The sequence below is a fragment of the Carassius auratus genome, unplaced genomic scaffold (assembly GCF_003368295.1).
Source record: "Carassius auratus strain Wakin unplaced genomic scaffold, ASM336829v1 scaf_tig00216461, whole genome shotgun sequence".
In the NCBI taxonomy this organism is placed as follows: Eukaryota; Metazoa; Chordata; class Actinopteri; order Cypriniformes; family Cyprinidae; genus Carassius; species Carassius auratus.
The window spans coordinates 118,235-134,686 of NW_020528584.1; the positions used below are offsets into that span (position 1 = coordinate 118,235).

General features: G+C 40.4%; 1 protein-coding gene across 3 annotated transcripts; it reads right to left on the bottom strand.

The window, feature by feature from the left end:
* Positions 1-497: 497 nt before the first annotated feature.
* LOC113098261 (uncharacterized) lies at positions 498-6,258 on the bottom strand. 3 transcript variants are annotated; one of them, XM_026263278.1, is made up of 6 exons: positions 6,133-6,258; positions 5,794-5,874; positions 1,846-1,894; positions 1,713-1,745; positions 1,258-1,591; positions 498-1,178 (listed from the first exon to the last, which is right to left on the bottom strand). In XM_026263278.1, the coding sequence occupies exons 2-6, from the start codon at positions 5,820-5,822 to the stop codon at positions 550-552; spliced, it is 1,074 nt and encodes a 357-aa protein (XP_026119063.1). In that variant the 5' UTR covers positions 5,823-5,874; positions 6,133-6,258; the 3' UTR covers positions 498-549. The 3 variants fall into 3 exon arrangements, with proteins under 3 accessions (XP_026119063.1, XP_026119061.1, XP_026119062.1); XM_026263276.1 differs by having other exon boundaries at positions 498-1,181; XM_026263277.1 differs by having other exon boundaries at positions 498-1,181; positions 5,794-5,887.
* Between the last annotated feature and the right edge of the window lie 10,194 nt (positions 6,259-16,452).

A 16,452-nucleotide genomic window follows, 5' to 3' on the forward strand; every position in this document is an offset into this window, starting at 1 on the left:
TACATCCCGTGGTAACTAGGATTTACACAAGCTCCAGTCTGGTTCCAGAACACCTGAGAAGAGATGATGCTGACCCTCAGAGGACCTCAGATGATGCTAACCCTGAATCAACAAACAGATAACTTAATTAATAATATTGATAGTTCATCGTCTAGCTGACTACGTCTTGTATTATTATTATTATTTTTATTTTTTCTAAAATCCTGTCAAATGTGCACAAACTACTAGCTACTACTAAATATTGTAGAAACATAATTTTCTGTAAAGTTGCTTTGTAACGATTTGTTTTGTAAAAAGCGCTATACAAATAAACTTGAATTGAATTGAATTGAATATAGTATAAAAAAAGTATACATAAACTATTACAAATTTCATATAGTATAAAAAGCATACATGAACTATTACAAAATCAGAATATAAAAAGCATATATGACTTGTTACAAAATCAGAGTATAAATGAAATATCAGATTATATGTAAACAAAGGATAGATGAAATATTACAAGAACGTGCTATATAAGAATTACTCTGAATAAATCTATATTGAATTTTACTCCGTTGTCTCATCTATGATGGTGAAAATAAGGTGATGCAAAATGAGCACATATTTCTGATGGTATTGACTCACAATATGATAATTTCTATCAAACTGCTGTTTAATCGTTGATCTCATAGCATTGACGCGACGGAATATTTCATTGGTCAGATCCTGAATAAAGCGATCCTGTGCATCGAATCGACTGCGTGTCTGGAGGTGATAGGTACGGAGCTCGCTGTGCAATGCGTCTAATCTGCTATGGGTTTCGATTTGTCTGTCACAAGACTCATTGCCCAACACAATCAATTTGTTGTTAATATCATCTTGTACGTCACAGAGTTCAATGTATTTGTTGTTTATGTCAACCTGTGCATCGCAAAACTCTTGACCAAATGATTCTATCGAATTAATGGACCTATGAGTCGGAGGCAGATCATCAAATGGTTCATCAACCGGCTGAGGCGCCAGCACTTCTTCCACTTCTACTTCTTCCGACGACGGTGAGTGAGAAGGATATGGTGTTTGACCCACATTGGTGGTTGACACCTTGTCACGCTCGCTCGTCCAAGAACTCTGGTCCCAAGCATCGATTTGAGACGTGCCCCAGGTGGTCACGTCATCCTTATGGCTTCTACTCCAGTCTGCTGGGTGTAAAAATAAAAAAATCTTAACGGCTTGACTCGGTCTGAGTTTAAATGCAAATAATGTAGATAGTCTTACCATAAAACAGCACAGTCTCAGGACTGGTCGCCCGGGTAAAACGATAAGCCTTTCTTGGTAGTTCGCCATTCGGTTCAGGTCGGACCACCACTGTAAAACGATAAGTCTTTCTTGGTGGTTCGCCGCCTGGTCCAGGACTGACCGGCGAGGTGGGACGATTTGTTTTTCTAGCCTTCTTTCTTGCTGGTTCGCCGCTGGGTCCAGGAAGTGGTTCGCCGCTGGATCCTATTGGATTCTCGACGTGCGCCGGAGTGGAATCAGGTAGCATGTGAGGTTTGTCTGTTTTGTTGACGGTGGGATCTTCATCGCCATCTTGCATGAGACCAATAACTGTCTGGAAGCCAGGTTGGGTGATAAATTGTATTAAATCTAAAAATTAAATTTGATTTCTCTTATCTAAAAAATCTACATTTTTGATTTCTCATAAAAATGTTAGGCGATAGATATTCTTTTACCATCGGCTGCGCTGTCTGGATCAATCGCGGCCACTGTGAAAAAAAAAATAAAAAAAAGATTTACATTTATAAAGAGACAAAATTAAAATATGTTCATTTTAATTTATAAAAAGAATGGTTAATACGTACTTACATATATTGATACCATCAAAGGCTTGCTTGCTTGCTTGCAATATTTGAACCTGAGATAATAATAAAAAAAAAAATGTTATGATTTAAAACACATGGAGAGGGTTTTTATTTGCTAGTTTAATGGAGCACACACACACACACACGCACACACACACACACAGACTGTGACAAAGAAATCATGATGTCATAACATTAAACAACTTTTACTATAACAGTATGTCATTTCAGCCCAGACTCACCAGAGGGAGCAATTTCGACTATAACAGTCTGCCATAACATTAAACCACCAGCAGATGGCGCACATTTCACTATAACAGGGTGTCATCTCACCCCAGACTCACCAGAGGGAGCTATTTCACCAGAGGGAGTCATTTCACCATCATATTCGCGGGCACAAGAGATGCTAGACACGGACCAACCGTAATTCATAGATGGAACCATCAGAAAACTGTCAAAAACATGCTACTCCTGCATGAGATACGATGGTTTTAATTAACAAAATCTTTAAAGATATTATGATTTTGTAGTAAATTCAGACGAGAGTGAATGTTGGCCTGCAAACACAGACACAGGAACTGATTTTTGGAGCAGCGCGGGTCAGAAAAGGTGAAAACACCTCCTTCGGCTCTCTAGAAAATGTATAATGGATTTTGTTTATCTGAAACAGTTGGTTTTAGTATATTTTTTATAACCGTTTCATTTATAGCCTTTTAAAAGAACAGAATGTTTTTCAACCTTAGTTAAATTGCTTTAGATTATGTATATTATATAAAGGATAGAATATAAAGAACAGAATGTTTTTCAAACTTAATTAAATTTTTTTTTAGATTATGTATATTGTATAAATTATATAAAGGACAGGATGTTTTACATATGAATATGAATGTGAAATAACTAAAATGTTTTTTTAACCTTTAATTGTTTTAGAGTATATAAAGATCCATATATGTAAGATCCATATATGCAGTTGGCTGCTGTCCACACCATTCTTAAACACATATGTGTAAAACGTCTCAGGTTATGAATGTAACCATGGTTCCCTGAGTAGGGAACGAGACAATGCGTCCTCTAGGGGGTGCTATGGGGAACATCTCATCGTGACCCGTGTCTGAAGCATACTTTGAAAAAACACCAACGAGTTGGCCGGCGACAGCCTATGATGTCACTACCGGCGTGACTATAAATCAGCGCCAGGAGAACACGTCATTCACTTCTTCATCTGAAGCTTGCGGCCGAAGCATGGCAGGGAGCTAGAGGACGCAGTGTCTCGTTCCCTACTCCGGGAACCATAGTTACATTCGTAACCTGAGACGTTCCCTTTCAAGGGAACTTTGAACTGTGTCCTCTAGGGGGCGCTATGGGGAACAGTATAACCAGACCGCAATGCTTATGGGAGTGCAGGCCAGATTCATGGCAAACACTAAGTACCAACTCTACCATTTCCATGGGAGTTGCCCCTGGGATGTTTAGACGGCTGTCCATGACATTATCCCTTACGACCAAAGGCCTACGCTATAAACCCAGTTTTTATTTGTTAGGGCCTCAGCCCGGGGTGGAGCTAAAGGCTTGGAATCAGGAAGGATTCCTTTAAAGGGATACAGCTAAGAACCCAGTATTTATACAAGGTCTTGCCTGTCACACAGGGGCTACAGCTTGCTCTCGTATAAGCTTGCTAAAGGAGCTGTCTCAACAGATCTCTAGTAGCTACACCCTGTTTAAATAGATAGGTATCCGAGGATACATAAATGGAGTGGAGTCGAAGAACGGGGGTTTTTCCAACTCAAGAAAGCAACTGTGCAAGGCCTTCACTATAATGTATTTTAGAAAGAACGCAGAGGACTAGTGTGCAAACTTACCACAGTGTGGATTTCAGAAAGTGTGCAAAGCCTTCATGTGCACACTTACCATAACATGGATTTTGAAATACTGTACTAAGCCCATATAGCCCCTCATGTTGAGGGAAGTGATGCTTGAAGTGTATAAACAAATACACTCTGGCTAAAGTCTTGAGTGCACACTTACCACTTGGATTTTAGAAAGTACACAGAGCTTAATGTGTGTACTTAAAGGTTCATAAGCATTGCAGAGGCGCTGAACCTCATGGGAGAGGCAAGCTCAAATTTTGAGCATCACCTGAGGCAGTATACACAAGAACACTTCCATAACTACCACCTCCACTTCCCGCTGGATGCGACAGCACAACAAAGCAGCCAGGAGGCCCCTCAGGGTGACCTGGCCGGACGTCCATGAGATTCCCTGCAGTGCTGTGCCAGTTCTGATGATCAGCAAGGCTACCGCAGAAGCCTGTGATCTCGGCCGCCTAATACCAGGGCACAAGGCCGGACGGCCGGTGCTGATGAGTGTTTAGTAAAAGCCGTGACTTAGCACTGTAAAGGAAACTCACAGAATTTGTTAGTAGACACATAACCAACAGCAATATAATACACATGGGTATATATAGAAAGGGTTACATACTCATCCACTCTCCTGCACTGGAGCCCCGCTCAATGAAGGATTTAAAGGCAGCGGAACACAACCCTGGCCCCCCTGAACTTCTCGACCACCATCTCGATGGTTGTACTGAAAAGTTTGGAAGGCAAGACCGGAGCATCGAGAAGAAGGCCCCTTTCTTTCCTCCTGATGTCTGCCAGGTTCACCCAAAGATGTCTCTCCGTTACCACCATGGCCGCAAAAGACCTACCCATGGTGGAGGCAGCCTGCTTGGTAGCACGGAAATAGAGATCTGTTGTGCAACGCAGCTCAGTTACCTGGTCAGCTGAAAGGCCCTCGCCTTTATCCAGGTCCTTTCACCAGATCAACCTGATAATCCTGAAGCACTGCCATCGTGTGCAACGAAGCCACAGCCTGATCTGCTGCTGCTCATGCTCTGCCGTTTAAGCGGAATGTATCCTGGAGGGGCTTAGATGGCAAAGAGGGAGATATAAGAGAGGATGTTTCCCCCACAGATATATAGCTAGCCAGCGTCTCTTCTACGGGTGGCATTCTCTCATAGCCGTTTTCACGCATCGCCACGATGTTGGCATAACTCGTATGCTGAAACCGATGGATGCAAGAAGAAAACAGCCTATTCCATTCTTTTTCGACTTCTGCATGTAAATCAGGGAAGAATGGAAGGCTCACCTGGGCTGGAGGGCTATGATCAGACAAATGACACTCGTTGAGGTGACCTCGCAGCGTCACTTTGCTGGCACGCTTCCATGGCAAATCCAACTTTGCCGTTGCACGAGCCATAACTTCACTACCCTCAGGCATCTCTTGCTCTTCCAGGGCAGAACCCAACAGAGCACTAACTTTATTAACAGAGAGGGTTAATGACAACACATCTTCCTGAAGTTCACTCTTGTCTGCTGCCGAAGAGCATGAAAGGGAAAGTCCCTCTCTAAACTCCTCAGCGAGATCCAACTGCGATCCCCACAAGCTCAATCTCCTCCGTGCCTCAGCAGCGGCAGGTCCTGAAATGCGGGAAGCAGTTGGCTGTCCCTCTTTCCTCGAAAAGAGAGACAGACGAAAGCGGAGCTTTTTCATAGAAAAATGCTCCCAATGCACGCAGTTCACCCCCTCAAGGACATTGCGCGCATGCTCTTCACCCAAACAAGAGACGCAAAGACTGTGTGTGTCATCAGGTGTCAAATAACGCAGACACTGATGTACACACTGTCTAAACGCCTTGCTAGTGGATGCCATGATAAACAGAAAAAGATCGCTCTTACCATGGTCGTTTTCTAAGATGCACGCAAACATTCAATGAAGACGAAGAAGAGAATGACATGTTCTCCTGCCGCTGATTTATAGTCGCACCGGTAGAGTCTGTCGTTGGCCGACTCATTGGTTTTTGTCAAAGTATGCTTCAGACATGGGTCACAACAAGGTGTTCCCCATAGCACCCCCAAGAGGACACAGTTCTAAATTTCCTTGAAAGGGAACTCACATGCACTGCATTCCACAGGAGCTGCTCATTTGGGGCCTTCAGTGGGTTTGCATCCCTCGTCCTGGCACTTCCTCCTTTTCTCTGTCAACACACACTGTTTAAAGAGAATTCTGGATTACACTGCTACACAAAGAACTGAGATGGAGAGCAGGGCAAAACTCAGGACAACTGTGCGAAAAAAAAATCATACTGTAAATTCTAGTTCTCATATTGCATCAAGCTTTACCACCTATTTGTCCCCCAGAACCCAGTGCAAGTCCTTAGGTGACCCTCTCAGAGCTATTTCTGGGCATTTCAGAAATCATTTGTTGGATCAGAACAAAATATATATTGGATAACCTTTATATTGGACTCTGTTGGTTGGGTGTTGTCCAAAGGCAGAGAGATCAGGGCACAATGTCAAGATCCTTCTTAGTGACGCAGACCAGCTGGAAGCCCGAACCATAATAGAAATCCAACACCCAGACCTGGTGAGAAGTACAAAGAGAAAAAAAGTGCCAGTTAAGCATTTTTTTTCCCTGACATCTTTTACTATCAAAGCCAGGACAAAGATCTCCACTGCTTTACACACAATTGCTTTACAGGACCATCTGGCTCCAGAAACCCCCAAGCTGATCACATCTCAGTATACTGAGGAGGAGCAAAAAAAAAAATGGGGTGACTGAGGTCATTCTGAATAAAAGCAGAGGGCTATTTCAGGGAGAAGAGTGAATGCGCTTTACTTTTTACAAATCTTGATAAGTATTTATAAGTAAAAAATCTCCATCAGGTCCTTTAAAGCTACACCAAGTAAGGTTTTGCACTATAACAAAATGCACACCTTAACATATAACTAATAGTTTATATACCGAGTTTGAAGATTAAAAAAGACTTCTATTAAAAATAAATGTTTTTTTTTCTATCCTTCAGAGAATCCTGAGAAAAATTATCAAGGTTTCCACAAACATATTCATGTTATATATATGCTTTTAACACTGGTTATTCCTGATCACCAAATCAGCATATTCGAATGATTTCTTAAGGATTTTTTTTTACTGAATGGCAGTTGAATAAATTAAATTAGACAATAGATTCAACTAGAAAGCAGTTATTTAAAATTTTAATTTTATTTTACAATATTGCTGTTTTTAGTGTATTTTTTATCAAATAAATGCTGCCTTGGTGAGCGTAAGAGACTTCTTTCCAAACTCTTTGGACAATCCCAGTTACTTCAAAATATAGACTATTAGTGCATATGTTTAAATGATATAGCCTAACCAACCAGAGTAGTAACCTAGCTGTCCACAAAAGGATGGTCCAATCTTTCAGATCACATTACCAGTTGAGTACCAACCACTTTATCCTGGTAGTTCCCCATTATTGTGTACATTCGGTTGTATAATAAATTTACAATGGGTGATAAATATGCCTGCGTATACAATATTCCAACAATGGTATCTGAAAACTTTTCTATGACTAGTAGATGGGGAAGGGGAAAACATTTTAAAAATATTTATTGTATGAAGCTGGCAAAAAAAAAACCTTTTCACAAAAATCCTCCAACATTTCAGGATTATATGTGAATTGTGAGGGACTGTGTGATAGAAAAGATAGCACATCAATTAAGGCTCCAGATGACTCCATTCTGAGAGACTCTGGATTAAGTTAATGACCATGAGATTGTTTCTGAACATAGGAGCAAGCAAGATCACAAACTTTACAACGTCTTTATCTATCAATGATGGCGTACTTTAGTCAAAGATACGGGGGAACTCTATTTTACGAGTACCACAAGTCCTTCTCAGCTAAATCTGCCTCCTTTATCTCACTTTTTAATTCAAGACTAAACTGATCAGTTACAGACACTGAACTGCTCGTCTGCCATTTCGGAGGCCAAAAAAGCTTAACTTGCACCATTTGCAGCGCTCACAAGACTTCATTTCGCCCTAAAGCGTTTGCTAGTAACAATCCAGCCGCTGTCCACGGTCCTGAAAATTTAAGACTCTCTTCAACCTCCAGAGGTTGCTCTACTGCGGCAGAATTCAATAACATATCTCTTTTTTTTTTCAATTTAATGAGGCCATTTGTTTTTTTTTCACCAGTTGCAAATTTGCTCATATTTGTAGTGTTTGCAAGGATCCACACCCAAAATCTGTTTGTCCAGGCCGGTACAAACCTGCACCCCAAGGGAAAGCCCTAATTCGGAATTTCTTTTGAATAAACACCCATCTACTCCTTTTAATATTCCCAACCTTTCAAGCTACCTCTCTTCTCACCCCGATCCGGTATTTGTTGATTATTTAATCACCAGTTTGTCCCAAGGGTTTCGGGTGGGTATCCTTTCTCCTCTTTCTGCCTCTTTTTCTGCAAAAAATTTGCAATCTGCTAGACACGAACCTGATGTGGTTTCAGTTCTTTTAGACAAAGAGGTTAATAAAGGATATGTTATCAGCCCCTTCACTTCTCCTCCTTTTTCTCCTTTTCGGATTAATGCCATCGGCATCGCAACTCGCAAATATTCCAGTAAAAAACTTCTAATCTTTGACATGTCTTCTCTACATTCCTCCAACATAGCTAGCGTTAAGGAAAATCATGCCCTTAACACCTTTTTCTCTTCATTACGCTACGGTGGATAAAGCCATCCAGTTAATTAAATTAGCTGGTCATGGCGCCTGGTTAGCCAAAGCTGACATTACTGACGCTTTTAAAACTATGCCAATTCACCCATCTGATTGGATGTATTTTGGAGTTAATTGGAATTAAAAATTATACTTCGCTGTGAGGCTCACTTTTGGTTGTAGAAGTAGCCCGCATATTTTCAACAGTCTCTCAGAAGCTCTTTGTTGGATTCTACTGAACCTCTGTAAGCTTTCTTTCGTTTTGCATTTACTAGACAATTTTTGCTAGTCGACCTTCCATCTTCACAATCTTCCATCCTTAGCATTCTTAAACAAATATTTAGCGACGTCGGCATTCCCCTCTCTGCCGAAAAAACATTGGGCCCTTCTACTTCGCTAGAATTCTTAGGCATTTCCCTTGACACAGTCAAAATGCAAGCTTCCCTGCCACAAGAGAAACTCTTAAGGATCAGGTCGTTTCTGGAATCTTTTTCCTCTCTACGCTGTGTCACGAAACGAGACATGCTCTCTCTGCTCGGTCACCTCAATTTCGCTATTAGCATACCACAAGGCAGAGCATTTATTTCTCGGCTGTTAACTATGGCTCATTCCGTCCAAAAATTAAGCGATCCGATCCAGTTAGATGATGGCTGTCTCTCCAATATAAAATTTTGGACTCAGTTGCTTAATTAATGGAACGGTATTTCTTTCTTTTACAATGACGCCTTTGAATCCTCTGCAGACCTACATTTATTTACCGATGCCGCCCCATCTATCGGCTTCGGTGGGTTTTTTCAAGGGCAATGGTTCGCAGAGAAGTGGGTAAACTAATTTTCTAAGAAAGAATCAGGTTCCGTGTCTTCTGCGCTCTACGAGATTGATCCTCTAGTTGTTGCTGACGCGCTCTCCTGCTTTCATTTTCAGACGTTCAGACGGCTTTGCCCTTCAGCCAATACAGAACCAACACCCTGCCCTCCCCTATCAGCAACTATGTTAAACTAGACGATTTACAAAGATCAGCTAAACATTATATGTCTAAAGGAGTTGATCTTCTTTTCTAATGTTTTGCTATTCCTTTCAGATTCCTTTATTTCCTACTGTTTGCTCTTTCCTTGTTTTTAATTTCGAAAATTGCAATTTAAAAATCTCCTCAATTTGCAGATTGCTCGCTGGAATTCAATTTTATGCTAAATATTTTAATCCCGATTTTCCAAGTCTCTTCCCTGATTCTTCCATTCGATTACTGCTCAAAGGCTTCGCTAAATCCTCTACTAATTCCCCCGACAAAAGGTTGCCTTTCTCTCTGCCTCTTTTGCAAAGATTAATCCTTTCCCTACGCAATGGCCTTTTTTCCATATACTCTAATATTCTGCTAGAAGCAGTCTTCTGAACTGCTTTCTATGGATTTATGCGCCCAGGCTAATTCACTTCAGCATCTAAACATTTTGATCCTGTCCGTGGTCTTTCTATCTCTGACTTACACTTCTCTCCTAACTTCATTACACTTTTTCTTAAACACTCTAAAAATGACTCTTCTGGTTCTTTTTATTTTAGATACATCAAGATAGACAGCCGGCAGTATATTAATTTTCCATTTCTGGAGGTAGGCTCCATTCCGATGGAATTTTTCTTCCACTAGTTTTTGGGGGTCGGCTGTGCCCCTGCCTTCATCTTCAAGCAGGAAATAGTGAATCCGTACCCTCGGACTGCTATTTACGGATGGGGCCTATGCCAAATACTACCATATATATATATATAGCCTGCTGGGTCATAAATAAATGGATGAATGAGTCTTTCTGGTAGAAATGAAAGCTTTAGCATAAGTTCTGCCAAAAAGACTCAATTGTTAGCGTCACCTATTACCTTCTCAGCTGTCTAATCACGCTCTAATAATAGAGGTATAAAAGAACCTGTGCTTACACTTGTCTGAGTTTGCAGATGCTGAACACTTCACTCACCACCACCCACCCCTCCACCACCAAGATGGGCTCCTCCCTCGCCAATAACAAGCTTCTTCTCTCCATCTTCCTTACCACCACAGGATGTTCTTCCCCTCCAACCACCCCACCACCACCAGGATGGTCCCTACTAAAACCTCACAAGGGTCAGCTGTGCCCCTGCCTTCATCTTCAGGCAGGAAATACTGAATTTGTACCCTCGGACTGCTATTTACGGATGGGGCCTACGCCAAATACTACCTTATATATATAGCTTGCTGGGTCATAAATAAATGGATGAATTGTTACAATATCTTCTCTGAGTCTTTCTGGTAGAACTGTTGAGACAGCTCTTTCAACAAGCTTGGGCGTAAGCTAGCGGTAGCCCCTGTGTGACAGGCAAGACTTGGTAGAAATGCTAGGTTCTTAGCCGTATCCCTTTAAAGGAACGTCCCATGGACATGGTAGAATTAGTACTTAGTACTCGCCATTATTCTGGCATGCACTCCCCTCAGCATGGCGGCATGGGTAAACTGTTCCCCAAAGTGACCCCTAGAGAATGCAGTTCGAATTTCCCTCGAAAGGGAACTGTCTCAGGTGACGAGTGTAACCATAGTTCCCTGATTAGGGAAAAAGACACTGCGTCCTCTAGCGCCCTGCCATACTTCGGACGCTAGCTTCAGACGAAGAAGTAAATGATGTGTTCTCCCGATGCTTATTTATACTTGCGCTGGTAGTGACATCGGAGGCTGTCGCCGGCAAACAAGTTGGTGTTTTTTCAATGTATTCTTCATACATGTGTCATGACGAGGTGCAGGGGGCGTAGCAACCGGGGGGGACGGGGGACACACGTCCCCCGCACTTTTAGAAACAGGTGATTCTGACCCCTACTAAATTTTTTTTTTAGGATCCAGCGTGAATATTTCCTGTAGTGTTCTCTGATTTGTTACTTAGATTTGAGTGAAGTAACATTCAGCCAATCACAGAGCGAATCATCTCCTGGGCGCGTCTGCTATGAGCTTCAAATCTCTTGTTGCTCTTCTGAATTTTCGTTCGTTCGTTTGTTCACTTTGCTATTAGGCCGTCTGGGATAAAATGCACCCCAGAAAGAAGTAAATGACGATTACATCCTTTTTTCAAACACACACTGTAAGTATGTTACAGTATGTCGCGATGACACGAATCGCGCGATAAAGTTTTCATGTTATGATTTAACCTATTGAACCCGTATGGACCTCGTCACGTCGCGCCGGATTCAGTGTGTTAAATGCTCTCCTAATTGTCACTTTGGATAAAAGCGTCTGCTAAATAAGACGTAACAATATTATTGGTTTCTGCTGTCTTTTGTTTGTCTACGTGCTGCTCGCGGAGTAAAATTATCATTTCACAATAAATCATATTTGTTTTGCAACGAATATCTTAAAATACTTTATCAAATTTTATTCTTTTAATTCATAACTGTTACTTTATGTCCTAACTAGTCTGCAGGAAAGGCAGGCTGTGACGTCACTGGCAGAGAGAGGGGGCAGTTGCTCAACCTCTCCAGATGTGTACACGTGAGATTTGTATCTGGGTTACTCCGCCGCGGTATCCCTGAAGCAATCTAAAATAGTCCGAATATAAACACTTATTATAGGTGCACCCTAGTGATTCAGGACAAGCCAAAAACACGGTTTGGAAAATAGATTCATGTTGTACTCGCTTATTATAAAATTTTTCTACATTTTGAACACAAACAAAGTTACGGACCGCAGCTCTGATTGGTTGTTTTGTTTTTTTTTACCGGGAGTGATGTATTTCTGCAAATGGCAATAGGACCACTGGGAGGAGCCAGAGGAGCTTGATTTTTTCACAGATTATCTGTCTCATATTTTTCATAAAATGTATGTTGTATAAAATTACTGTAGATGTAATCTGTATACTCATTTAACACCTGTTTTTGTCCAACTGTAAAAAAAAAAAAAAAGTTATTGTTTAAATGTAGTGCAACTGAAATATTGTAAATATCATAAAATATCTTTATTTCATAAAAAAAAAAAAAAAAAATTATAGATGGTCTCCCATTGGTCTCAAAGTCCTGCAGTATTTTTAAATTTCGAGTATGATTTAACAAAAATAGGTTCCTGTAAGCTATCATGTCATGTTCCCAAATTTGAAAAAGTAAAATGCCAATTGGTATTCTATTTAGAATTTATTATGAACATCAGCTTTGGGTCAAATCACCATACAGCTGTCCCCCCCACTTTTAAAATGGCTGCTACGCCCCTGACGAGGTGTTCCCCAAAGCGAACCCTAGAGGACGAAGTGTCTCATTCCCTACTCAGGGAACTATGGTTATATTCGTAACCTGAGACAGTTTATCTGTTCTGTTCTGTTCTGTTCAGTTCTGTTAAGTTTAGTTTCTGTCTGTACATTTATTTGCAATCAAGTCAACGATTTCACTGTAAATGAAGTGACCCCAACTAAGCAAGCCAGAGGCAACAGCAGAAAGGAACCAAAACTCTTTCAGTGACAGAATGGAGAAAAAAACCTTGGGAGAAACCAGGCTCAGTTGGGGGGCCAGTTTTCCTCTGACCAGACGAAACAAGCAGTTCAATTCCAGGCTGCAGCAAAGTCAGATTGTGCAGAAAAAACATCTGTTTCATGTGGTCTTTTCCTGGTGGTCATATGAGACAAGGTATTTACAGGGGATCTGTATCTGAGGCTCTAGATGTCCTGGTCTCCACTGTCTTTTAGGGATGTAGAGGTCCTTTATAGGTTCCAATCCACCATCTGGTCTGGATACATACTGGATCCGGGTGACTGCAGTGACCATCTGATCTGGATACAGACTGGATCTGGTGGCTACGGGGACCTCGGAATAAGACAGAAACAGACTAGTATTACCGTAGATGCCATTCTTCTAATGATGTAGCAAAAACATCAGGTGTTATGGGAAGTGTTCCTGGTTCCAGTTTACCTAATTAATGCAGCCTAAAAATCCTAAAAATTGGATATTAAAAGCATCTTAGTATGTTATGTGTAAGCCAGGTTAAAGAGATGGGTTTTTTGACCCTTTTGCTTTTAAGCATCGCCGACAGCCCTAGTTTATTATTGTTTCACTTTTACAGCATGTTAAACATCACTCTCTTATTTGATCTGGACAAACTGTGCATCAATTGAAAATTTAAAGACTCTAGCTTTGATATTTGACCAATGTTTTGATAAAACATTGTTGCAGTCACAGTTATTTAGTAATTTATGTCAGGAGTGCAAAATAATAAATCCGTATTATGCCACATTTTGAATAGTAATTCACCGCTCATTCATAATTATTCACATCAGCAGCGGTTCATTTGTGTTCACATAGACTCACTGAACAGCGTCAATAAGGATTTATAGACCAAAGATGCATATCTGCGGAGATATATGGATATATTAACTGATGTTTACTTCATATTTCTTAAGACAGAATTGTCATTTATATTCATTTTCCACTGATTTATGCGATCTGATGATAAACAGCCTCAGCCCAGTGCTGTCTCTGAGTGTTTGCTCCTCGGTGCTCATGCTGTGTGTCAGACAGACTCTGATTGGTCCTTTGCATTGTAAATCTTTAGAGAGTCATAACCGGATACTGACACATTGTGTCACATGCTTCCTGTACACTTCCTGGTAGTTAGGTAAGCGTGCAGAACAACCACCCAATAAAGCATTACAATAATCTAACCTTGAGGTCATAAATGCATGGATTTTACATTTCTGCATTTGACATTGAGAGCATCGGCCGTAATTAAGATATATTTCTGAGATGGAAAAATGCAGTTTTACAAGTGAAGTGAAAGTGAAGTGACATTCAGCCAAGTATGGTGACCCATACTCAGAATTTGGGCTCTGCATTTAACCCATCCGAAATGCACACACACAGAGCAGTGAACACACACACACACTGTGAGCATACACCCGGAGCAGTGGGCAGCCATTTATGCTGCGGCGCCCGGGGAGCAGTTGGGGGTTCGATGCCTTGCTCAAGGGGACCTAAGTCGTGGTATTGAAGGTGGAGAGAGAACTGTACATGCACTCCCCCCACCCACAATTCCGTCCAGCCCGAGACTAGAACCCACAACCCTTCGATGTTCCTAACTGATGACAAAGAATTGAGAGAGCAGCCATCAAGTCTTAGACAGTGTTCTAGGTTATTACATGCAGAGTTTTTAGGTCCTTTAATTAACACCTCTGTTTTTTCAGAATTTAGCAGTAAGAAATTACTCGTGATCCAGTTTTTTATATTGACTATGCATTCCATTAGTTTTTCAAACTGGTGTGTTTCACTGGGCTGTGAAGAAATATAGAGAAATATAGAGCAATAGACAGTATCATCAGCATTATAGCGAAATCTGACACCATGTTTACTGATGATATCTCCCAAGGGTAACATATAAAGCATGAAGAGTAGCAGCCCTAGAACTGAGCCTTGAGATACTCCATACTGCAATTATGATACCTCTTCATTCACTACTACGAATTGATGGTGGTAATATAAGTACGATTTAAACCATGCTAATGCACTTCCATTACTTCCAAAGTGTTCAAGTCTATGCAAAAGAATGGTGTGGTCAATTGTGTCAAACGCAGCACTAAGATCCAAAAGAACTAATAGAAAGATACAACCATGATCAGATGATAAGAGCAGGTCATTTGTAACTCCAAGGAGAGCAGTCTCAGTACTATGATACGGTCTAGATCCTGACTGGAAATCCTCAAATATACCATTTTTCTCTAAGAAGGAATATAATTGTAAGTATACCACCTTTTCTAGTATCTCGGACAGAAAAGGGAGATTCGAGATTGGTCTATTATTAACTAGTTATTTGGAGTCAAGTTGTGGGTTTTTGATGAGAGTCTTAATTACAGCCAGTTTGAAGGTTTTGGGGACATATCCTAATGACATGACAATGAGGAATTAATAACAGTCAGAAGAGGATCTATGACTTCTGGAAGCACCTCTTTTAGAAGCTTAGATGGTATAGGGTCTAACATACATGTTGTTGGTTTAGATGATTTAACAAGTTTATACAATTCTTCCTCTCCTATAGAAGATATAGTGATACTGTAGCTGACAGCTGAATGGTTGCAATTTTATCACTAATAGTATCGATTTTAGAAGTAAAGTAGTTCATGTAAAGTCATTACTGCTGTGAAATGTCGACACTTGTTTAGGCTTTATTTTTCATCAATTTAGCCACTCTATTGAATAAATACCATGGGTTATGTTTGTTTTCTTCTAAAAGAGAAGAAAAGCAATCAGATCTAGCAGTTTTTAATGCTTTTCTGTAGGATGGGTTACTTTCCTGCCAAGCAATAAGAAATACCACTAGTTTTGTTTTCCTCCAGCTGCGCTCTATTTTTAGGGCTGCTCTCTTTAGGGTGCGAGTATGCTCATTATATCATGGTGTCAGACTGGTTTCCTTAACCTTCCTTTAAGCGTAAACGAGCAACTGTATTTAAAATGCTAGAAAAGAGAGAGTCCATAGTTTCTGTTACATCATCAAGTCGTTCTGAGGTTTTTGATATGCTAAGGAATTTGGATACATCTGGAAGATAAATTAAAAAGCAGTCTTTTCAAGATTCAAGATTCAAGATTTTTTATTCGTCACATACAAAATTATATATAGCATATATAACCAGCAGTGAAATGTGAGTCAGGTCCGCTCCATGGACAGTGCAATTATTAAAGAAAACAACACAGATGAAAATATACATAAATAAAGCTATGTAAGAATGAAATAAAAGTAAACAATAAAAATATAAGAATAAAATATAAAAAATGTATATTGTAGAATTAAATATAGAACGCAAAATAATGTGCATGAGTGAAAACTGTAGTCTTAAATATTAAGATGTACAGGGATGTACAATGTGCATATATGCATTTTATTGTAGTCTTAAATATTTAAGATACCCAGGAATGTACAAGAAGCAAATGTGCAAAACAGGGCGACACTGTCAGTATGTCTATGAGAGGTAGTGAATATAGTAAAAAAAAATAAAGTGAACATTAAGTGGAGGCATGAGGATGTTAAGAAGCTGGTTTAGAGTTTAAGAGCCTGATGGCCTGGGGGAAGAAACTCCTCCTGAGTCTCTCA

Coding starts and splice junctions, on each gene's coding strand:
- LOC113098261 (XM_026263276.1), bottom strand. CDS start 5,822: ATGAGCAGCTCCTGTGGAATGCAGTGCAT. Junction 1,746..1,845: donor CTTTGATGGTATCAATATAT/GTAAGTACGTAT, acceptor TTTTTTTCACAG/TGGCCGCGATTGATCCAGAC. Junction 1,592..1,712: donor TCCAGACAGCGCAGCCGATG/GTAAAAGAATAT, acceptor CCTGGCTTCCAG/ACAGTTATTGGTCTCATGCA.